The sequence below is a fragment of the Bombus bifarius genome, unplaced genomic scaffold (assembly GCF_011952205.1).
Source record: "Bombus bifarius isolate JDL3187 unplaced genomic scaffold, Bbif_JDL3187 scf7180000008213, whole genome shotgun sequence".
NCBI classification, from domain to species: Eukaryota; Metazoa; Arthropoda; class Insecta; order Hymenoptera; family Apidae; genus Bombus; species Bombus bifarius.
Genome location: NW_022884516.1, coordinates 1300056 through 1323478, shown reverse-complemented (window position 1 = coordinate 1323478; position 23423 = coordinate 1300056). Strand labels below are relative to the sequence as shown.

The 23423-nt window shown below is 43.8% G+C and overlaps 2 protein-coding genes across 3 annotated transcripts in view; one reads left to right on the top strand and one right to left on the bottom strand.

Annotated features, from left to right (window-relative positions):
• Positions 1-34: 34 nt before the first annotated feature.
• LOC117210817 (delta-1-pyrroline-5-carboxylate synthase) lies at positions 35-9725 on the bottom strand. 2 transcript variants are annotated; one of them, XM_033454185.1, is made up of 6 exons: positions 9213-9725; positions 5817-6153; positions 3110-3757; positions 1311-2128; positions 947-1237; positions 35-765 (listed from the first exon to the last, which is right to left on the bottom strand). In XM_033454185.1, exons 1-6 carry the CDS (start codon positions 9309-9311, stop codon positions 598-600), a joined length of 2361 nt encoding a protein of 786 aa, XP_033310076.1. In that variant the 5' UTR covers positions 9312-9725; the 3' UTR covers positions 35-597. The 2 variants fall into 2 exon arrangements, with proteins under 2 accessions (XP_033310076.1, XP_033310077.1); XM_033454186.1 differs by having other exon boundaries at positions 5817-6120; positions 9213-9724.
• Positions 9726-15275: 5550 nt separating this feature from the next.
• Positions 15276-23423, top strand: part of LOC117210843 (tyramine/octopamine receptor) — a 56539-nt gene continuing 48391 nt past the window's right edge. Inside the window, exon 1 of the mRNA XM_033454243.1 lies at positions 15276-15428. The gene's annotated coding sequence lies outside the window, so the exon portion shown is untranslated. The remainder of the gene's footprint in view (positions 15429-23423) is intronic.

Sequence of the window (23423 nt, the reverse complement as noted above, 5' to 3'; positions counted from 1 at the left end):
AATGTAAAATATAAGTACAAATTGATCGATGATATTAGTTGTATGTGATACATTGCTTTTATTTGTCTCCAGGTATTTAATATTCTTTGGTTCGTTGAGAAAAAGGACGAAAGCTATATTGTGACGGATAGTAATATATTTTGTTACGGCAACAACTTTTGCGAATGATACTTGCTCCAAGACGAAACTAGACATTCATCTAATAAAAGCAGTACTTTATAACAACTATTCTATAAAGATTGCCGTATTTTTATTTATTTTAATTATTTTGACAGCGTTGTAATTATGTTAAAATAACAATGATCTAACAATAATGATGCTTTTATCAAATAGGAAGATCTTCGTGGAAGACAGATGCCATTATGACTTGTGGAACTTTCTACGTTTCCATTTCGTTAAATTTTTAACTATCTGTGAACATTTAGCGACGAGTGATTGAAGAGAGGAGAAAAAGATGTTAGCTGGTCGCAATTTAAATTGTTTTGTGAATAAAAATATGCCGGTTTTCTGATCCTTCCCTGGCATTTCTCCTTGATGTATAATCCTCCGTGTCGCAGAAGCGAAGATTCCGACATCTTCAGTTTGTTCGGATTTAATTCATGCAGACTCGTTGATGGGTAAAGATTGATGCAACCAAACTTTGTCGCCACCCTCTGCAAAATCAGCAGCTGCGTGGCCATCACCATGTAACACCCACTTTGTGGTCAACAGCCCGTCCACTCCCACCGGGCCACGTGCATGAATTCGCGCGGTGGAAATACCGACCTTAAAATAGTAAGAAATTGATATTTTGTTGAAATTCCAAAGTTGAATTTTAAAGACTTTGAATTTTTTAAACGTTTGAATTATTAAATTTTTGTATATGTAAGCTTTTAAATTTTATAATTGTACAATTTTTCCACGCGTAAATTTTTTAATTCCTGAAGTTTCAATGTCAACGGCTCACCTCGGCACCCAAGCCGAATCTGTACCCATCGGAGAATCGGGTACTGGCATTGTGGAAAACGCAGGCACTGTCGACTTCCCTTGCGAAGTGAGTGGCACTATGGCTGTTCTCGGTAACGATGACATCTGTGTGCCCGCTGCCGTATTTGTGAATATGATTTATAGCATCGTCGATGTCCGTCACGACCTCGATCGCGCATTCGAGGGCTCCATACTCGGTCTTCATGCTTTTCGCAGCTGGTGGCCCGAACGTCAGTTGCTCCCTCAGTCTCGGCCCGGAATTCACTTTCACCTAAAATGTCAAGTACTTAGGTAAATCCAATAACAACAATTCCTATGTTCCAGTATCACACTAATTTCCTTACTCCTTCCTTCTGTAGCATGTTGCATACATCCGTGAAGAAACTACTTTTCATGTGACTTTCATGAATAAGCAACGTCTCCATAGCGTTGCAAGCGGCAGGGTAATCACATTTCGAGTCTCTGATAATCTTCATAGCTTTCATCAGATCCGCATCCTTGTCCACGTACACGTGGCATATACCTTCCGCGTGACCTAACACGGGGATATGCTTCGATTGTTCCTGAATGCTACGAACGAGGTCAGAGCTGCCTCGAGGAATCACCAAGTCTATGTGCTTGCCCATCGACAGCAGATCACCAACGTCCTCTCTGGTTGAGATGAGGGATATCGCGTTTGCAGCGCCGACGGTACTCAGTGCCTCCTTTACCAGATCCATTAAATACCGATTGCTGTTGACTGCTTCCTTGCCTCCTTTCAGAAGAAGACCATTGGCGCTGGACATTGCCAATGCCGCCACCTGAGGTAGACTGTCGGGTCTCGATTCGAATATCACTAGCAATACACCGATGGGAACAGTGATTTGCTTCAGTTCGAGACCTTCAGCCAGTCTCGTCCTCCTGAGCACACGACCGACGTTCGTTAAGGAGTCGTTGGCAATTTGCCGCAAACCAGAGCTCAGAGACTTCAATTTGGCAGGCGTCAAGGAAAGTCGCGAGAGCAAAGCTTTCGCCAAGCCACTCTTCTCCGCTGCCTCGAGGTCCTTCGCGTTAGCACTTAGAATTTCCCTTTGACGGGATTCTAGGAGATCAGCCAACGTGTTGATACAGCTTGCTCGTTCCTCTGGTTGAAGGCCTTGCAGTATTCGGCTCCCGGCGCGAGCTGGAAATTGTTATTTTTGGCTTTGAGGAAGATTTTCTTCCATAAATTGGGGTTAATATTACAGATCCCACGTTGAGAATCTTTTAGATGCAATTGCGTCTTAAGTGGATCTGATTTATAGACGAAGTTTCGCGTCATAATGTATTTGACGTAGTTTCTCCTTTTCAAATACCTCGATTCTCTGCACGTTTTGTTTTCCAAGATTTCTTTTTAAATGTCTTTTACATCCTCCGTAATTCCCTTTTTCCCTTAATTCAATATCGTAAGGGAAAAGAAAGAAAGTACATAACTACGTCCGTTGAATGGATAAAATTGATTATTCTCGAAAGAAATACAAGGGTCGAACACGTTGGCTATTCGCAATCGAACGGTCGAACCGCAAAGGATATATTAAATAAGTTTTAATGGAATCCTACGCTGGTAAAAATTACTCCAACTAGTAACGAGGATAGAAGAGACTTTGCTCGGAAAAGCTCTCGAGTTAAAGGAATATTTAACTACTTTTCTTTTCACTTACTTTTTCAATGGCCGGCCATGTTAACTAAAAGTTGTTCGGTTTGAATATACTTCCCCGAATAATGTGATATTTTTCTATATCTTAGGGGAGTGCGGTACGTGTCGCGGATAATTGTACAATGGCCACGATACCAGCAGCCGTAAGCCGTTTCATTTCTACATTCGATAATCGATGACCTATATTGCTATAGTCGGTAGAACAAAATGACGCTACTAACCGATCTCTCCACGAAAAAGCTATTGCGTACATAAACGCAACGATCTTTCCCGAATTATTTTTCCTTGAAACGGACAAACACTTTTTCATGTTTGACGCTTCGCCGAATAAATATGTTAAAATTCCTTAAGCAAATTCGAAAGTGACATTTACGGGAGCTATCTAAACTACCTAGACGACCCGTTCCTTTTATTTCATAAAGCACTCGAAAGGCATAAAAGTTCGCTGGAAAGTAAAAAAGCTTTTACCTTCTTCGGCAACAACCTCTACAGGTGCGAAAGTTTCGGTCGTCTGTGTGAAGAATGTACCGATCTTTCTTCCGGACAGAATATTCTTTATAGCCTTCTCTTGAGTTCCGTTACAGATCACAACGGAGACACCTCGATCCAGAGCCCAAAGCGCTGCATTAACTTTCGCGTCCATGCCACCGGTACCGACCTTCGACTTTTGTCCAAACTTGATGGTGTCCCTAAGGTCCATGCTAAATGTATGCAGCATCTTAGCGCCATCGTGCCACGGAGGCAGATTGTAAATGCCATCGACGTCGCTCATTAAGATTAATAAGTCTGCCTGAATTTCAGCTGCCAGCATAGCGGCCAAGGAATCGTTGTCTTTGATGGAAATACCTCTTCTTCCTCCACTACCGGCTACTTCCTCGTCGACATGTGGCGGAGGTGAGACAGCGTCGTTGGTATTGATTATGGGAACGATGTTCAAGCTAAGTAATTCGCTCAGGGTGCTGAACAAATTCTTACGAGTTTCCTCGTTGTAGAAATCCGGCTTGGTGACTAATACCTGGGCCAGTTTCACTCCATATTGGGCGAACATGGCGTCGTACAACGACATCAGGCCTGATTGTCCCACTGCGGCTGCTGCTCTAGGTTCCAAAGGGGTGCCTGCGTGAACATTAGGTCGAAATTACAATGTGCGGTTAGTAGATCGTGTTTGGTACAACAAACGGCACTGTTAGGTGAACGGTTTTTGCTAGTTGCCTCGTAGCTCTCTGGAGTCCGTCCAAAATCAGTTGACCGCTCATCCTCGTGTATCGAGACATTACAAATTTACGAGTGCAGCAATTTTTCTCTTTTAAAGGATTTGGTATGCGATACAATAAATTCTGTTTGGTGAATTGTTAATTGGTGCGAAACGGTTAATTGATTTTGGGTGAACCGCGGTATTATTATGAATTTAGAAGCGGGATAAAATACGAGCGATATCTTGATAATTTACCATGCTTTTGCAATTCTTCTTTAACGTGTTTTTCTTGCCAAAACGAGTTAGAAATGCCAAAGAAGGTGGACAACTATTGGATACTCAAACGTTTCCGTAGAAGTAACAAGAAACAAGGCGGCGTTATTTTCCAAGCAATTTCTGTCTATCGCGTTCGATCGTTGCTTTCCTCAAAAGGAGGAATTACCGCGAATGTTTTCCCGAGCAAATAGAATCTCGAAGGTATTACCAGTAAAAGAATTGGGCGGCTCGCGGTTGTTAGTTTAACCTACATAGGAAGACCGGACATTGTCAAGTTGCCGAGGAGCCCCTGTATATCCGGAAGTACCTCGGGGATGTTCCGACGGGTCCCCATCGTCAATGGTCTACAATTCGTATTTGCTACGAAATTTACGATCCCCTGTATCGACCTCTTTCACACGACAGTCACGTGAATGCTGGCGAAAAAAGAAATATCTCTACTACACCGTTAATACAAGCAAATAACAAGCGGAATGTTTCCTCCTAATGTACATTGCAAACACGTAGTTCGTCCTCTAGAGGAAAGAAAGAAATAAGCTCGTTCTCGGGCAACGTAATTTATTTAGCATTTTATTCCTTTTGTTCGCAAAGTTCTTAACCGTGTTCGTATGATAACCGTGTAATTTGCTTTAAATGTCCCCTGTATTCTTTTTCAATTTCTGTTCTCTGTACGTGCGTGCGTCTGTACGATCCTTACCGGATTAACTGTCACAACTGCGCTCATGTGGAAAAGCATTCCGCAATTCTTACCAAGCAAGGAGATTGTACGTTCTCACTCGAAGCAGAGAATTTACATTCAGGCAATTTAATCGTCATAACTCGTCGGTATTATTCGGTCGATCGATTCACCGTGGACGACTAAAACGCGAGAGGGCATTATTATTCTCGCGTTTCGTGTGACTCACATCGGCGACTCGCGTAATTGGGATTAATTAATAAAGAACGAATTAAGTGCGGAGACGAGCTGGCGAGATATACGAGCGAAAAAATATGCTAACTTAACCAAATCCGAATACATTTTTGCCATACTCGAGACTCATTAGCGCGCCAGATATAAAGGATTACGAATGGAGGAAAGTACAATCGCGGCGAACGTATACCCTCGTTTGTAGTTGGCCGATAATATTCTGAGAAGAAAATTCACGTTGAAACGATCGGTCTCGGCATGAATTACGCCCGGATATCCGATTTGTGATATAATATTATCGTCGAACGGCATATATTGCCCTTTATTGTAACGAATCGTTCATGAAGTTTCTCCGTTCTGCGCGATTGTACGGTGAATTAGAATGGTCGATGTATTCCACGATCGAACAAAAGTTAGTATCGATTTACTTCGTCTGAGAAACATCCAACGAGTCCATTACGTAGAAAAGCGTACTAAATTTACTATTGGGAAAAAAGCGCCTCCAACTTAAACTACCGTTAGTATATATATTAGTATATTATGTACAAAGAAAGATGAAAGATTGTCTCTCAATATGTGACCGTGTCTTCGCTTTCACATGCAACTCGATATTTCATTTCGCGACAGATACGAACGCTTGAAGACAAACACGTGCGAAAGAAAGATCCTTATCAAACGGTAAATATATTTTTCTCTGAAAAGAGATTTTTTTGTCATAAGCGTTCTTCCTTCGGGCATGATCACACGTGCATGATCGTAAGTGCAAACGATCGACGTATTATTACGTAGAATTATACCTGAGCGTTTTCTCATGTGTCCGCCAGGACTCAGCGTTTCCCTCATCGATAAGGACATCAACAGTTCCTGGGCGAGCTTCTGTTTGCCGAATGCAACCGCACCGCTAGTCACCATAATACATTCACGACCTCCGTTTTGGCATTCGGCTACCTGTTCCACTATGGACGCTAAGCGTCCCAGTGCCAGTCCGTGCTCATCCTCCCTCGTGATCACGGCGCTGCCCAATTTCACCACCAAACGTCTTGTATACGTCAGCTGGCTGCGTTCGTTGAACATCGTTGGTTTACGAGGTCCCTCTACCGCCTGCAACTCCGTGTGTAAGTCTACTCGATTTCCCTTACAGCGTTGATTAATTTTTTTCAATCTTTTTAACGATAAGATTTTGTTCACGTCGGTCGTATCCGTTTCATTTGGTTACGCGTAACGCGTCAGAGGAGATTTCAAGCAACAAGAACCTAACCGTTTTTACGTTCTTTTTCAAACATACGATGTCATACGTGTATCTCAAGACGCGATATTCATCAAGGATAGTCATTAAAATCTAAAGCAGAGATCTGTCCATTTGCAAATGAAAAGCCTCGAACGATTTCTATACCTTTTCCCAGGTTCGTAGCTACGACGCGGCATCGAGTTAATTTGCATCTATACTTCACCTAATTGCTCGTTGCACGAAACGCATTTTATTTTATTCTTTTTTACGCGTAACCAGATGAAATCTGCGTAATTATATAAGAGATGCCGACGACCTTTCAATTTTTTCTTTAAGCTGTCCGCGTCATCTACAATCGTGCGTATTTAAAATCGTTCGAGTTCTTGGCTGTTATCTTTGTGTGCAACACTTCAATCGAGAACGAAAAATTCCCGGCTACCAATTTCTATTCGATTGCCACTCGACACACTTCCACGCGTACACGTGTAACCTCTTCCTGGACCGATTTCTATCTGTTACATAAAATTACAGTTCCGATTACTCGTGTACCGCCGAATTAAACGTCGAAAGAATTTTTGCGCGTCTGCTCAGGCATTTGTTCGAATTACGATAGAAAATACGCAAATGCAAAAAATGCAAAGATTAAAAAAATATGCGGTTTTTTTCTTTTTACATGTGCGTACGTTTATTCGGCCAGTCTGCGTTTCGTTTCGAGATCGTATTTTCAGTCGGACATTTAAATTCTCTAAGATTACGCAAATTTTTCTTCTTTTCTTCAGTGACGCATCGTCGATTCCGGATTCGTTCTGACGCAGATTCCGTTGGTTTCGCAAGCCAGAGATTGCCGATTGTGCGTTATAAATCACATCGTGCTCTCTTATCTTCGCTTGCCAAGACGCAATTCATTTTCAACTATAATCAATTCGTAATTCCTTACGTCGAACGGGATCTATGATACTACGTGATCTAATAAAATTACTACATTCTTTATTCGCTTCGTTTCGATATATTAAATAGAATCGTAATTTGTAGCACTAAATACGACACTAAGCACTCTTACGATTAATTAACAGTTTCATCTTGGTTTAAAATGTATATGTGTCGTGGACGTTGATCGGAATCGACGACGTCCAAACTAAGCTAAAACTAAAGATTTCTATAACTATAACGATATTAATTGTTCTAGTCCGACAATGAGATATACGCGTATGTAAATGTACGTTTCTTAAACGTTCGTAAGGATCAATTACTTCGCAAAGAGTGCCTATTCTCTGCGTCTCAGTCGCAAGACATTTCACGATTCGAGCTCATCGTCGAAACCACCCTCTCTATCCTAATTTACGACACCCTCAAGAGCCGGTCGTTCTTTTTCTCGAATGGTTTTTCCCACGGTAGGGATTTTTCCTGAATAGAAAGCCGAACGATCGTTCCATATGCCCCAAGTTTTACGTTCTTTCAGAAACGTCATTGGATTTTGATCCAATCGTCATCTTGCTCGACCTGTTGATTTAACGGTCCACCGAAAACATCGATTCTCATCGTGGGCGACGATGGAATCGATCTTGTTCTTGAAATACAAAAGAACGTACACGCGATCCGAATTATCGACGATCGTTTCCCATTAACAGGTTGTTCGTATCGTGGCTGTATCGTGATTCAGTGGCAATTGATAAAACACGATTCTTATCGGCTCCTAGATGTTCTAGAGGAGGAAAGGTGGATCACGATTCCCTTGGAAAATCCACTTGATATATCTTCTTATCTTTGCTGTTTTGACGAGAAGTAAACACGCGGTACACGCGATAATTACTATAGTTGATGGTCGGTCGTTTTTCGATGTATCGCTTCGATACGACGATCCATCGTTTGTAAAAACGTTTGGCGAAATTTCGATGGACAAGAGAACGTGAAAATATTCCACGATCGAACCGTATATCGGATACATAAGTCAGACAGGAAGAACTGGATGTTGGAACTCGTACAACGAGCGCAAATGCGAACGATATTTATAATCCGGTGATTGCGTGGCATGCATGTGTATACGGAGATATCATTCGTATTATGTATTCGTGATAACGTTGCCGTTACATTTATGGCATTATAGGCAATTAAACTGGCGATCTTTACAATCGAACAATGCATTTTGCGTTTAAAAGCTCGTTTAACAGGTCCGTTGCTATTTGCTGTCAAAAAATTATCGAAATGCGGTTTCCGCGGTATATACGGCGTTACGTAGCATCTAAACGCGTTATTTATGGCTCTGTTTCGATTCTATACGCGGTAAATAATTTTCGTTATTATCTCGTGGCGAAAATTATTACCGAATGACATAACACAGTGGAAAGTTTTGACGCGAGGTGGTGATTTCTCAATAAGAATATTACATATAAAATCAACGAATAACTTTTAAAGCTACCACTGGCTTCTGAAAATGGTTGAACGTTTACCAGTGAAAATGTTGCTTGTATTTTCAGATTTGTTTCAAACTTTATTCATACAATAGCGGTAGTCGAGCTTCGTAATAACGCTAATGAAATTTCAAGTTTCGTATAACGAACACAATACGTATATTTCTAAAAGCTTTGCATAAGTTTTCGAAATAGTTTCACCAGCTTGTGTACATCGATACATATGTATTTTATCATCGTTCTGATTGCACGAGCGTTGCACGTGTCTCTTACCCCCTTTTCTACGACTTTTTCAAGATTTCGAAAAACAATCGCCGACGCGCACGCCAGGTAACTTCGGATTGGTTGTTTTATTAATTACACCGGCGGACGACACAAAAGCTTTCCTCGAGTGGCAACGTTCGATTAAAAACACGGACGGCCGAGCGCGTTAAAAATTGAATCGACGGCATACAAGTTGGCCAATCGTTCTTCTGGTCGGTCCCGGCACCGATCGATCGATGCCGTCGACTCGCCGCGAAGAAATGAAAGGTGAAAATAAGAAAAATTGCACGTACTGCTTGCTTGGGCACCCTCGGCCCCGTAGAGGACGAAGCCAATCTCCTTGGAATACATCCAAGTTTACTGGATCTCAATAGTAACAATCTCGCGTACATCGTTGCCTCTTCGACTTCTTCGTCCTTTTGCTCACCCTCTCACCAACGCCACACTATTACGATATTTCTAATCCGACGAACGTCACCTGATCACCCGTGCGCCCTTTTCTCGACCGAAGAAAGGAAGGTTACCGATATAAAGAGATAGGAACAGAAAAGAAGCGTGGATTCGTATCAAATATCAATCGGAAGATCGCGTCTCAGAATGGGAAATCTGATAATCCGCGAAGGGAAAATCTTGCGAGCAGTTCTTTCAACGAGTTTCGCTTCGGAGAATCTTGATGATAAAATAAGAAGACGAGAAGAGAAAGAGAAAAGGAAAGAAAGAAGTGGATGGGAGAGGACTACACTCGAGCATAGACCTCGGTGACGAGGTGGAGCGGTCGTCACGATGGTCAACGACACACTACTACTTGCCGCTGTTGGAAATCGCGGCAGAAAACGACGTCGACGTTATCACGGGCGAAGATTAGAAGCCTATCCTCGTACAAAAATGTGACGCGATGAGCTGGTGGGAGGTGAAGTTTCTTCTGCGGAGAACTTGACGTTTCAGACGATGATCGACGTCGTTGTATCTTGCTTCGGAAAACCTCGACTCAACGGTGGCTAGCGAAGGCCACGCAAAGTCCGCAAAGTTCGCGCACCCTTTGTCCAACGAATTCGTATATGTACCATAAAATATGTAAGATGTGCAGCGATGGTAGCGCGAGTTGGCGAACTTTGACCTGGGAATCGGAGCAAACAGAATCGCTATCTAACTGGCGTTCGACTCGTACTTTCCAGCGTCGCGTCTCGGCATCGTATGCGCGCCATAGATTCGTATACGATAAACCGACGTTCGTGGATCGCGGTACATATGTATACGCGTAAACGAGAAAGACCGATTGCGAGTTCGACGTTTGTTTTCGTAGCCGTGGTAGATAGCTTATTTGCATTTGCTATTCGATAGAAACTCGTAACTCGTGCAGGAGCACGTTATCAGCGTGGCGAGAGATCGCGTCCACTAGGGAATTACAGTTTCTTTTCGAGATGGATGATGCGTTTTTATCCGATGTGAAATATGAGTGGTTAAGGTTGGGAAAAGTATACGAGTACGGGATGGGTGGATATGAAAAGGTAGCGGCGCGACGCGGCGTCGCGTTAACTCCATCTGTCCCTTCGATCATGCCGGGTTATACGTCTTCGCGCGTATATACGCGTGTTACGTGAACGCCAGAGGAGACGAAACACGTTCGATAAGGAGATATTTTTCAAGTACTCTCGTCGCGGTATCGTCAGATAGTGGATGAAACGTCAAGCTGCTCGTTTTCAGGAAAAACGCGTACTAAAACGCGAACGAAAAATATCTCGCTGGCCGTTTGCCTTCTTTTATCTGCGCTGGACGTCAAATTCGCCGCTACATCCATCTCGATGACGGAACAGAGGTATTCGAGGTTTCGATGGTGCAAGGAAAAATATACGAGGCAACGTAATTATGAGAATCGTATCGGAAATGCGAGTCACGGTGGATCGGTTTCGAGCGGAACAGCATGAAATATTCCGTAGCTGTTTACGCGAAGGTATACAGTTTCAGTCGGTTGTACAACACGTAATTAAAATTCGCGTCAACAGCTGCAACGTTAGCTCGAAGACAATCGTATTCGCCGAGTTTCTAACTGTTCGTAATCCAACGCGATCGCTACCGCGACATCGAACTGATCTGCGAGAGAAAGTGCACAAAGTAAACGGCTGATCCTACAGATTTTTCTACAAAAAAAAAAAAAAAAAAAAAGAAAGAAAGAAAAGGAAAAAGAAAGGAGACAGATCCGTGAGATCGAAATTCATTTTATTTGTTCCGATACCTGTGTCCTCTTTTTGTTCTCGCAACATGAGCTTTCAGGTTTTACCCGACGCTGATAGAAAAATGTTTCATGAGAAATAAAAGATTCATCAGAGCTTTGGAATTCCGTATATTTGTACGTCGTGGAATTTGAAACTTTTTGTTCGCGTAGGATTCGTTTATAGATTTCCAGCGAACGAGAAACGATGGTTTATCGATATTCGTCGCGAACTTCGAGCTTGCCATGGAATACGAAGATTTCCCTTCGAAAATAAGTTTCACCCAATGTCTGAGACACGATCGTACAATAGTGTTATTCGTTGGCAGCCGGGTCGCGGAATCCTTTCATGGAAAACGTGGCTCTGAAAGATTCTCGGGACGACGATGAAGTGGGGCTGCGGGCTGGTGAAAAGGGGCGGCAATGGATGACGAGACACGTCGTTGGATACCGTCGCTCGGCAAAGAATATATCTCCTTACAATTTGTCGATATATACATAGTTAAAGTTTATTTTCCACGCTACGATAAGAGATTTCGTGTACCTGTATAGGTTTTCCATGGTTGCAAACAATTTCCGGTCCAACGATGTTTCAACGACCAAAGATATATATTTTCCACGCCATTTGATACGTTTCGATCACTGATATCTTCCACGTTTCCAACTCTTTAAAATACTTATTGCTTCCATCTGAATGCGTGCTTTTAATATTAATACAACTCGAATTTAAAAGGTCCGACATATTGAATATTCATCGCGTCATCCAAACTATAATTCGATCGACATAATTCTTGCGTACATATATTAAAACAGAGAAATATCGTTATAGAGGCAATTTCCACATTGATCCGGACAAATTTAATCTTCGATTTCCATCGATACCGAATCGTTTAATTTCGGTAAAAATGTGAAAACTGAATGGTATTACGGATATGCAAGGAGACGATAAATATGTATAGAGATTCGTGTTCTTACATATAATGCTGCAACGACGCGATATCGCTATAGGTGGTACGTTTTAACAGAACGTTCGGCTCGTGTTCTCTTTCGATCGTCGCTCGTAAGGATCGCCGGCAGCCCTAAATCATGTCAGCGTGCAATGCCGATCGAATATTCGTAGCAACGGTGCGCGGCTGTTTATCATTCTCACTGTCAAATTCATTGTTCCCCGTGAAATACTTATCCGTCATTCCCGACGACGATTTGACTCGACGAATTGCTTATATTTGACAAGATCCTCGCGTGCCTGTCTTCGATAGAGAAAATCGATCGATGAAAAACGAATTTAATTATCCGAGAGATTAGTTAATTACTTAACAGAGACGTTAATTAGTCGGTTTGGTAATCCAACGATAAGTCAAGTATTTCCGTAAACAGTTTGACACGCGCGTCGCTCGTGATTGCATTCGCCGATACGAATAATTGATATCGGTTTGCCAGCATTTTGCTTTCTCTCTCGGATGTTCAATGGAGATGGAAAAATGATTTACACAGCAGAATTCTACGATTTTCGCTGAGAGATAGCTTGTCGAAGATAGTTTTTATCTTGCCGGAGAAGATCAAAGTTTAATATAGAGCGGATGGTTGAAGGGGAATTGGAAAATGGTTGACACTTTTAGGGGAAAATCTTCTCACGTAGAGACGCTGACAGACGGGAAGAAGAATCGAAAGGCGCCTTTATTCCCTTTGCCTATGATTTATATCGTGCCTGAAATATTACACCGAAAGTTGCGTTCGACAACATTGGTGTGAAAATACCAGCATGGAGTGACAAATCGGCGGAGAAGCACGGCAAAGGAAGCGAGCAATCGCGAGAATACGCGACCTTCAGAAGCTTTATGTTCGATTATAACATACGGAAACGGGGGGATAGGATAGACGACTGGTATATAGATGATTCCCTTACATCGTCCGGAGATAGCTATTGAACCGTTCTACTCGATTATGGCGTACGAAAACTCGATGCTGTAAAGGAAAACTACGGATTATGAAAAGAAGAAAGAGGGGGGAAAAAAGAAGAGATAGATAAAACAAGGTCGAACAAAAAGGATACGAAAAGAGTGAACGAAGCGATGGTGAGCCAGAAGGCAGCCTTTTGTTCGTCATTTAAAACAAAGTAATTCGTAGTGGCGGAGAGTTTTGAAAGCTATTTAAAGTTAGCCGGGTTCGTTCGTTGTTCCATCGTCAATGGACCACCGGTGAATTCACTTAGAATCAAGGAAACGTTGCTCGCAAGGGATAGTGGCCTCGCGATGCGTTTCTCTCTTCTTTCCAGTCGGACGTTTCGGTCCAGGAGGCAAAAATTGGCGCGAGTTCGTGAAATGTTCGTACGAAACAAAGGGGAAACGGGCGAACTCCATAGTAAATCCTATCTCGATCGCATTGTTTCGTACCTCGAGTTGCTAAGAGGAGATCGTCGGAAAGCGGTATTTGTTTAGACGAAATTCCGTAACACAAAGAACAGGCCGAATGATCGCGAGCAAAAAAGTACGCACGGACGAGTTCTTCGAATAAAACTCTTTTCATCCCCTATCCCTTGTATTGTATTTTATCCCTTGTATTTTCGTAGCCGCGGTATTCATCTTGTGCGCGCCTTCGATTCACGCAACAATCACGACAGAACGGGGCTAATATTTATCAGCGGAAGCGACAAAAGCGATACTAAAAAGTCTAGTAACGCTTTGACAAGACGAACGGTATTAGAACGAACGTAGATCTAATTAAGAGGTTTATCTTTTAAAGCTTTCTCCTTTAACGCCGCTTAAGTCGACATCAACACGGTATTAATGCCGATTTATCGCTGCGATTATCTACGTTTTCTGTAATCTCTGATCAGGTCTTATCGTTCGATTACTCCACGTACAAAATTAGACAATGATTATTTCGTTATCGTTTCTGATAAAATAAACGATCGTTCGTATCGTAAAACGCGTAAACTACATCATGGTATTTTCCTACGGTGGGATTATTTTAAGAAATATAGTTGTTTGACGAGCGTTCCATTTTCTCAGCGTGACCATGTTTGTTCGATGAGAGACGTCGGGACGTAGACGGCGAGGAATAAAAGCTACACGCGACCGTTCTTCAGAAAAACCGCCAAGCCATTTAGGATTACCAAGTGTACCCAAAAGCCATGCTAAAAGTTACATTTCATAGCCGGTAGTGCGCGCGCCTAACCGTCAGCAGCGACGACGAAGAGAGGAGCGACGAGACGAGGAGAGAGGAAGGAAAACCGAGGAGGGCTACAAGCGGGAAAACGGAAGCGGTAAAACTGCAGCGAATCTTCGCGGCCCCTCGGCACGCAACAAAAGCCTGCGGAAATCCCTGCCGGAGCCAGGAGCGCGAGCAAGCAGGAGATTCATCGAATTAAACTTAACGAGAAGCGAGAGAGAAGGAAGGCCGATTCAGCCACGCGTTTCAGAGAGACGGACTTCGACGCGAGCGTGACACCGGACAAAAAACGTCCGTTTGGGAAAACGGACACGAGGGGACGGACAATGCCGGACGAAAAAAGGAAACGAGCGAAGAGGTGGCGAGAACGAAGCGTGCCTCGCCGGACGAACCGAGGTGAATAATAATAGGAGGAACGACGATACCGAAAGAGAAGAGAACAGGAGAGAAGAATAGAAGAGGAAGAAGGAGGGGGGGGGGGAGATGAAGTTAAAACGAGGCGATAAGGGTGAATGGTAAAGAGGTTGGCAAAAGGAGAAAATGAGGCGGAGGAAGAGAAAGAGAAGAAAGTAGGAGGAACGAAATAGGAATCGCGGCAGAGAAAGCAGGAGTGAAAGGGAAAAGTAAAAAGGAAGGGAACGTTTTTTTAGAAAATACCACCCCTCGCGCATCATTTCCCCCTTCCCCTGTGGCCTCTTCCTTTTTCCTCGGCCCGTTTTTCCCAATTCTGGCAGCTCCGAGAGAAGAGTTTTGTTGGACAGGATTCTGCGCGCATGTGCCACGGGGGTGGCAGCCTCGAGGACGTAACACAAGCCGTAGACAACGAGAGGAAGTAGGAAAGAATGCAAGTGGATGCAAACCTGTACGAGGAAGAAGGACAAAGAGAAGGGGTGTGCACGCGGGATAGAGAGGGGGGAGGGTAATACGTGTGAGAGTACCCTGAAGAGTGGCGTCGGTAGTACGTGGTGGGAGGAGGGTAAGCGCGAGGGGTGAGAGGCAACCGTTCACGTCTTTTCGACGTCGACGCAACCCCGTTGGCGCAGAATAGCTGCTCAGTGCTCGTCGAACGGCGCTGTGTTGCGACGGGACCATGCCGCCGCGCCCTGCAGCACCGATCAACCGATCTCAGGTACGCGAGACTCATTATCATTGCCGAGATATCGATACACATATTATTTTTAGTACGACGTCTCCTCGGTTACACGGCTGCCGGTGTTTCGTTGGCCTTGGCGTGATTAGTGGTTTGCCGGACGAAAACGTGTTCCCCCGAAGATAGATCGCGTCTCACGGGAACGAGATAAATCCGTTTCGCGTGGCTTTCTATTGCTAGTTGTTCGCTCATCGATGATCTGTGTGACTCCGTGTGCCCGTCCGAAATACAGAGAAACGTTCGGTCATCGTGATTAGAAGTGCGAAAAGCTGGCATTCGTCCGATAATCGTTCGTTGTTTCGCTCCACTTTCTTTTACGATTTTGTGCGGTTTAGTGGCGTGGAGAAGGAAGCACGCGTTGCCGGAACGGTTTTTTTGGTGAAACTTGTTGTTCGTCACGCTCGCATATCCTCGCGTGTCCACGAGGATCGATCGACGAATCGATCCGATTCGTGCGTCGCTCGTGTACCATCTCTCGTTGGAAAAAGAGTAAAGTTTCAGCAAAGTTTGATCGAAACGCGACGACACGTCCGCTTCCATAATTCCGTGGGATTCGTTATGGGGGTATGCGCAATCATCGACCAGCTATCGATTAATTGTAAAATAAGAAAGAGAAAAATGTAGAAAACCGGGAACTCTGGAGAGGAAATTATTATCGTAGGAGCCAGATACGTCTTCAGTCGGTGTCCTCGTTTTTCAAAGAAAACCATCCTTTTGTACTCTTCTTACTCGACATTTGACATTCGTGATATAATTCTACCGTCTTTTATCGACTATGCTCCCACCGATTGCGATCGTACGCGCGCGGTATCGCTCTCATTTCCCTGGCGAGTCGGTCGCTCAGTCGTTCAAGTAGTCCAACGAGACCCGAGAACCTGACGTCTTAATCTATCGAATCTTCACCGTATCACCAAAGGCAATCGGTTACTTTTTCCAGAGTACGTATGAAGTAGCAAACCACGAGTAGTTTGCGGTTTCCGCACTCTGTTCGTCTCGTTAGAGGTGTTTTGTATGCACGTACGCCGGGACTACGTTTAAAATGATTAAAATCGTTGTACGTGTAGCCGCTGTTCCTCCGTGCGTGTATGCGCGCGTGTATGCGTGCGTGTATGCCGAAGATCAAAGAAACGTAGAAGGGATTGTATGACGGATTTGCAGGGAATTCAAAAAGGGATGCTTTTGACGAAGGTGTCGCTTACAGCGAGAGACGGTTTACCTCGTTTTCTCGCCAGTGGGAACCGATCTTTTTTCTCCTCGTTTAATGATTTCTATAGCTTCGCGTGTACCGCGTGACTAGCTCAAAAGGGAGTAGTCTATTAATTAAGATACACATACAGACTCGTATATACGCGGCAGTTATTATTGAAATATTTGTCTCGAGTTTGCCGGAGAATGGTTACATTATTGGCAGAAAGTTTCGTTGCCCATCCCTCCACGATTTGCCTGAAGTAGGCAGTTTGCGTCTCAGTGGCCTGCGTTCGACGCTCTTGGCTTCCGGCGAAAAGTTAAATTAATGGAAAATGAAGGGAACAGAACTCATCGAAAAGTTGAAGTATTTAGTCGATCGGTTAAAGGTATTGGTTTTTCTTCGATTGGCCCGTAGAAGAAAAGGGGCTCACCTCTCTTTGATCGGCCGCCTAACTTTCTTACGTGAACGTTCTTACTCTTGTCGGTCATAAATACACGGTCGTAGAAAAAGAAATCGCAAATAGAATTCAGGTTAGTTAACGCAAAGTTAGCAGTTTGTTTGGACGATGAAACGGTTTTCCGCAACCGATCGATCGAATTATCGCAGACTGGTGAAAAAGTTTCTTAAACGTTGCGTCCATTTGATTCTACGGGGATGGCACTTTCTTCCCCGAGAACGCGATCCATATTCGCGATGTATCGACGCGATAAAACAGGTTTATTTCGTTCCTTTTTATCCGCCAGACAAATAACGATACGACATAATAGAAATAAGAAAGGCATTTTGGTCGAAACGATGATCGCTGTAAAAGGATGAGCGCCTCTTCTCTTCGAATAATGCACCTAACGTTGAAACGAAACGTAAAAGAGCATATCGTGGGAGATACGCGTCTAGTTTCTTCTTTCCTCGCAACGAAACCGCACGAAGAATTTAGCCTCGTAACCTGTTCCATGTTCATCGTTACTTTCGCACGACCATCTTTTCACGATGACGAAATAAAAAGCGTGTACACGAAGAGAACCGGAAGCGATGAAAAAGGAACACATGGAAAGAAAGAGAAGATAGAAGAAAAACGAGCTAACATCTTGCTGTGTTTCTTTTTCGCTTCGTTATGCTTTAGGGATGATGCACACGGTCGTGAGTATCCTGAGCGCGACGCAGAATAGATATTTCATTGTTACGGGTTGGGATATTTTTCGCTGACAGGAAATAATGCTCGCCCCGTCTTGTCTCGTTAGGAGAATTCCTGTAGCCAACTATTCTTGCGTGTCGCTCGTGCGCGGTCTTCATGCCGCGCGACCGGATTAACGGTACAGAAAGAGCAGGTACTTTTCGGTTGGCCGGTCGCGGGAGACTGTATTCCGTTTCACGACGAAACAAAGTTCAGCACGGCGCGACGTGCCGTCGCTTCGCTGTAGAAAAAGGGAGATAACGGACATAGAAAGAGAGAGGAAGAGAGTTTCACTCGATACGAAACTTCCGCTGGTCATTTGCGTGCCGGTTTGTCTTTCTAAGTTTTGCCACGCGAGCCAGTAGAAGGCTGCCGTATCGGTGAAAGAACTATAGCAGGGGTTGATGTTCGACGGAACAGGAATCGTCGTACCTTTCGTCTGCTTTCAGCTTTTTTTTTTTACGACTCTTCACTTACGAGTTCGATGCTTTTAAAACGCTGCTCATCGTCCACCCAATATCACGGAAATACTATTAATCGTTGCTAGTTTCGCGTGTATGGAAATTTGGCATGATAAATTGACTCGTGATATGTGAATATTTTTCCCGTTAAACCGCGTTCGCCGCAATCAGAGCACGAAGTTTAAATCACCGTCCTCCCTTAATACCTTCGGGGTTGTTTAATAATCATTTCCCTCGACGGTATTTAAGCGTACCGTAGGAGGATTTCGCACGACGTGAAATTTTCAATAGGTTCCACGATGAACCGCCAGTGTTTCATATCGTGTTGCCGGATTGCGCGCGTCCGTCGCGTCGTTAGGCTTCGATAAATATGTATTCGTCACCCCTCGACTCTCTCTCTCTCTCTCTTTAGCTCTCTTCCTTTTTCTCTTCCCTCTCGTTTTTTCTCCTCTCTTCATGCGAGAGGAGGTTTTGCACAAGTGTTCCGAGGTGTTGGTGAATTTTCGCCTTGCAAGGGGAGAGAACGGCATAGGTTATTGATTATCGTGAATGGTTTTATAAATAACCGATCGTGTAGGAGCAAGCCGCCGGACGACGCGTAAATATCGTGCTCGCCGGAGTGATTCTTTAAAATCGCCGCGCCGCGCCATCGTGGAAAAAGCTGGCTATCGGGCCACGAGATGAAATCCGGCCATACGTTTGATCGATATCCTCGTAATTCGTCTTGAATCCTCATTTTGCTCCTATTATCTGGCGAACAGCCGCCTGGATATAAATACGTCAGGCTGCCGAGACCTCGATAGACGCTAGGGAAAACCTAAAAACCCGTTTTTACGTTGCCTGTTGTTTGCGCAACATCCTGGACAATATACAGGGCAGGGACAACATGCCGCTGTTTACACGGCTTATTTTCTGCTCATTCTTTTAAACTCGATCTTTCCGATTAACCGGCATGGCCATGATATTAAATTCTTTTACAGCGACTATTTTCTTCCTCTATCCATGGCAACTATGTTTTCTCCGCGTACATAAATACCGGCTACAGATTAAAAAGCATATTTTCTCTCTCGTTTCGTTTTCTTTGTCACGGGATAAGCCGACTGAATCTTTCCATTCTAATTTAATCGAGAGAGTGAATATCAATTTTTTATCAATTAACGGGACTGAAAGCCGTGAGCGCTTGTCGCTCAGGTATCCGCTCTTATTTACGTAACGAGTCGCGCTCTGTTAAATTTCCTGAGAAATAAGGACGTAAATAGTGCCGTGTTTTGCGTCAGTTAAAATAGCTTTAATAAGGTAAGTGGCAAGTCGAGTGTTTCATCGGCCGTTGCTAGATCATCGTCGATTGCACTCGAGCACGACCACTTTCGTACCATTGATTTTCACTCGATCTTCGGATTTGTGAAACCATTTAAATGGTATCGGACAAACACGTACAGTGTCCATCCTCCGAGGGTACCGAAATTGCCACGTTCCGTGGACAAACGCGTTCACACGACCTTTCCTCCGACGTATCAAACACCGAATCGGAATTAGTATTTTTCTCTGGCTGCACGACGATTGAGAAATAATCGATGCCACGTTAACGTAGATATTTGCCATCCGACGAAACTCATTTTTATCTATTCATATCGTATCCCCCTTTATTCCTCTTCTCGCAGTCGCGAAATTTATCGAATCGTTTATCCAATCTTACGAGACTAATTTCCTTTTTACTTAATCGAAAGAACAATATAGCAAAAAGGAGAAGATCAAAGAAATCGACAAAGAATTTATTACGACGCTCAATTATATCGTATAATAATAGCGAGGAAGAAGAGACGCGAGCGTGGCGCAGTGACCGATCAGACGCGATCGCAATAACTCGCCGAAGGCCCCGCGTTTTTCTATCGAAAAGTCAAAGGTACAATAGAAAGTCAATGATTTACCAAACTTTCGAGAGATGTATAAGTTCGCGTGACATTTTACCCGGTTAGAAATGAAACGGAGTATCTGACAATTTGTACTTGTAAGCATGTCGATGGAACCACCTCTTGTGAGTTTCTCTTCCGCCACGACAGAATTTCCAATAACGTTCCTTGTAAAGATAGAGATTAATAGTCGACGGTTTTGATCATGTTTCGTCTTTGTAACGGTATAAGATCACAAAAGCTAGCGGCGTTCTTCTTTTTTTTTTTTCTTCCTTTCTTTCGATTGGTGGCATGGGATATGCAAATAGCGGTCGACGTAACCTTCCCACCCTAATTCAACAAGCGGTCGCATAAATTTCACGTAATGGCAACCAATTACGGGGTAATAGTGTGATCGTACCTAACACCTACTCTGGTGGACAGGCCATAAAAGCGAAACGCGTGATTACACGGTTAAAGAAAAATTTACTCGCGAAAAAGGAGCTGCGTGTTAATCTTCTCGAGCGAGGCGTTCCTCCTCGCCGGAAATTCATTTTCTCTTGAACAGAAAGCTCTTTGCTCGCCGAGTTTCTTATTTATTCTCACTTAAGAAACGAATACGCGTCATACGCGATGAATTCTTCGCGTAGATCGTCGGTACGTATTTTAAAAAACGCTCGGTTCTTCCCCATCGTATTTAATTTTCTGCAAGGTATCGCGTCGAAGTTTGGTCGATAGTCGACTTCCAATGGACGTTCCTATTTCTCGTCTTCTACCTTTCTTGTCTTCCCTTTTCCTTCCACTCTTTCTTCCGATAATTTCGTTCGAATGGTAAATGCAACGCTGCGTAAGATTCCCGGACGCTCTTTACGCTGATAATCTAGTCGCTTTAGAGCACCGATCGACCATGCTGAAAGCGTACGTAAAATGATTAATTAGAGTGCGAAGAGCCGTGACAGAAGCATGGAAGAACTGTCCGTCCCGTTTTGGAGAAGGTTCCTTTTAATTAAAACGCTCGCTTCCATCGCTTGGCTGTTACTCTTTTTCCCGTCGCGTTTCTCGTAATCGTCCACCAACGCGTACAAGATTGTCGTCAGCTGAAAGAAGCGGTCCTCTATTCTACCATGTTAATCAAATGTTTATCATTTCACGCGTTAAACACGCTGCCATCGACACGCAGTATACGTATCTTAAAAATGTCACAATTCGCAATCGATGTAATTCGGCTCGGTGCCGGAAGAACACGAGAATCGTGAAAGAGGAATTTCGGTGGCTAAAAATGATAAATTGCGAAAATTATATTTGACCATTGTTGCTCAAAGTCTATTCTTTCGGTCAATCGCGTCCGCGCTAAATAAATAATTTGTTGTATTTCGAATAGATTTTTGCAACTTCCGAGTCACACGTGCGATATCGTACATTTTCCCTGTTCCATCGTCAGCTGTTCGTCTTCGACGAAAATCACCTAGAAAGTAGAAAAGAGGTTGAATTTTCATCGGGTTCTTTTTACCAAGCTGCACTTTACTTCGTGAGTAAGAAATTTCCAAGAACTTACGCAAACGGGCTTGAAGCGTGTGTTCAACCGGCGATAACGCGATCGTTTAAGTCACCAGATGTATCTATCGTCGTCGACCGATTCGTCGAAAGCGAGTCATCTATTGTAATCACACGACGCGTGAAAAATCTCTTGGATCCAGCGGCAGCTGTCTCGCCGTTGCCTTGAAAGATTCTTCCTTTCGATCGTTGAAACGTTCTCTTTCAGCCGCGTCCCCGTCTTTCTCTTCGACACGCGATGCTTTCAACCTTCGCTTCGGCCAGATATTTCCAGAATGTACTGGTGCTCGTGTCGCGAACTCGCGCACTTTTCTAGAGGTTGCAAGTTTTCCACGTGTCGTGCCATAAATTCCCCATGGAATCGGTAATGCTAACGGAAACGCGTACCTATTGCGAATGACGGCAGCTTCGATTCCAATATCATTCTTTAACGACCACACGAGCGCCACGTTCTTCCGTATTTCGTTCAAGATATCTCGGTCTTGAAACCGCTGATTTTTCAGTTTGGCGAATTATTTTGGCTGAAATTTCGCGAGATAGACGCGCGCTCGAGAAATAGAGCAGCTTCTATGCGACTGGGGACGCACGTACGTACACGATTTACGCACGGCCGATGACAATGCGATGGAAAATTCGTGGCACGAGTATCGAGTGAAAGGGGGCCGTTGAAAAATCGATGAGACCATGGGGAAGAAAGGCTGACAGGTTGGGTCGAAAATGTTGCGGACACACTCGATTTGCCATTATCTCGGCACGGGCAGAAAATGTCACGCTCGATGCTCCCGTTATTGACGCGAAAGCCGTTCTTAATCGCGAATTTAACTTGTAGGAGAGGCCGGAGACCGAATACCAATCGCGTTCCATTTCCGTAAGTGCTTAATCGGTCGGAAATGAATCGCGATGTTCAATCTGTATCGAGACATCGAATCCCTCAAATATGCCCAAAGTATACTTTGACGGCGAATAGGATAATGGAAGGACATTGAAATCGATCATTCAGCTATACCGAATTTCAACGAATTTGAAAATAACCTATCTATCTCCACGAAATTTCCTTTCAAAATTTCCTTTCAAAATTTCCATTCCAAACGTCTATTCGAAAATTCGTATTTAAATTTCAAAATTGATACAAATCGAACACGCTGTGATGCGTTAAAGCAAATGTCAAGGGAATATCGTTCGGGGGGGATGTTTGCGGAAAAATTCATCTCGATATGGTTGCTTATCTGTCAGCCAACAGCCCAACTTTACTTTACGTATGTTAAGGAAACATTAATTTGTCCGCAAAAGTTTGTCTTTCATCGACGTTGCAGTATCGTATCGCAGTTGTGGATGCGTGCACGTCATCTTTGTCCTCGTCGATACTTGTCCCCTTCGTTTTCGCGGTTGTCGAAGGAGTGCGCACTGGTTTCGTTAGTGTCTTGTAGCAACGGATGCACCAACGGCAGACTGGGATCTGGTTAGGACGCTGTTACGACGTACGAAACTTCTGGAGAAATTGCTCGATACCATCAGACGCGTCGACTCTCCGTTAACTTAAATATCAAACTTCCCCGATGATAACTCGCTGCCTTAACGTGATCAGCGTACGCGCACATGGTCCAACAGTGGCACGCGCCCTTTCTGCTTAACTTGTGCGTTGCTGCTTCGTTTGTGTGGCTACGTCAATTTCATTCATTAGTACTCGAGCCGACGAGTTCATAATTGCCA

What these genes read in the sequence shown, in the direction of transcription:
- LOC117210817 (XM_033454185.1), bottom strand. Translation starts at nt 9,311, where the DNA reads ATGTACGCGAGATTGTTACTATTGAGATCCAGTAAACTTGGATGTATT. An exon ending in CGAGGGTGCCCAAGCAAGCA is followed by an intron (nt 6,154 to 9,212) that starts GTACGTGCAATT and finishes CAACGCTGTAAG; the next exon opens with GGAAATCGAGTAGACTTACA. An exon ending in ACACATGAGAAAACGCTCAG is followed by an intron (nt 3,758 to 5,816) that starts GTATAATTCTAC and finishes ATGTTCACGCAG; the next exon opens with GCACCCCTTTGGAACCTAGA.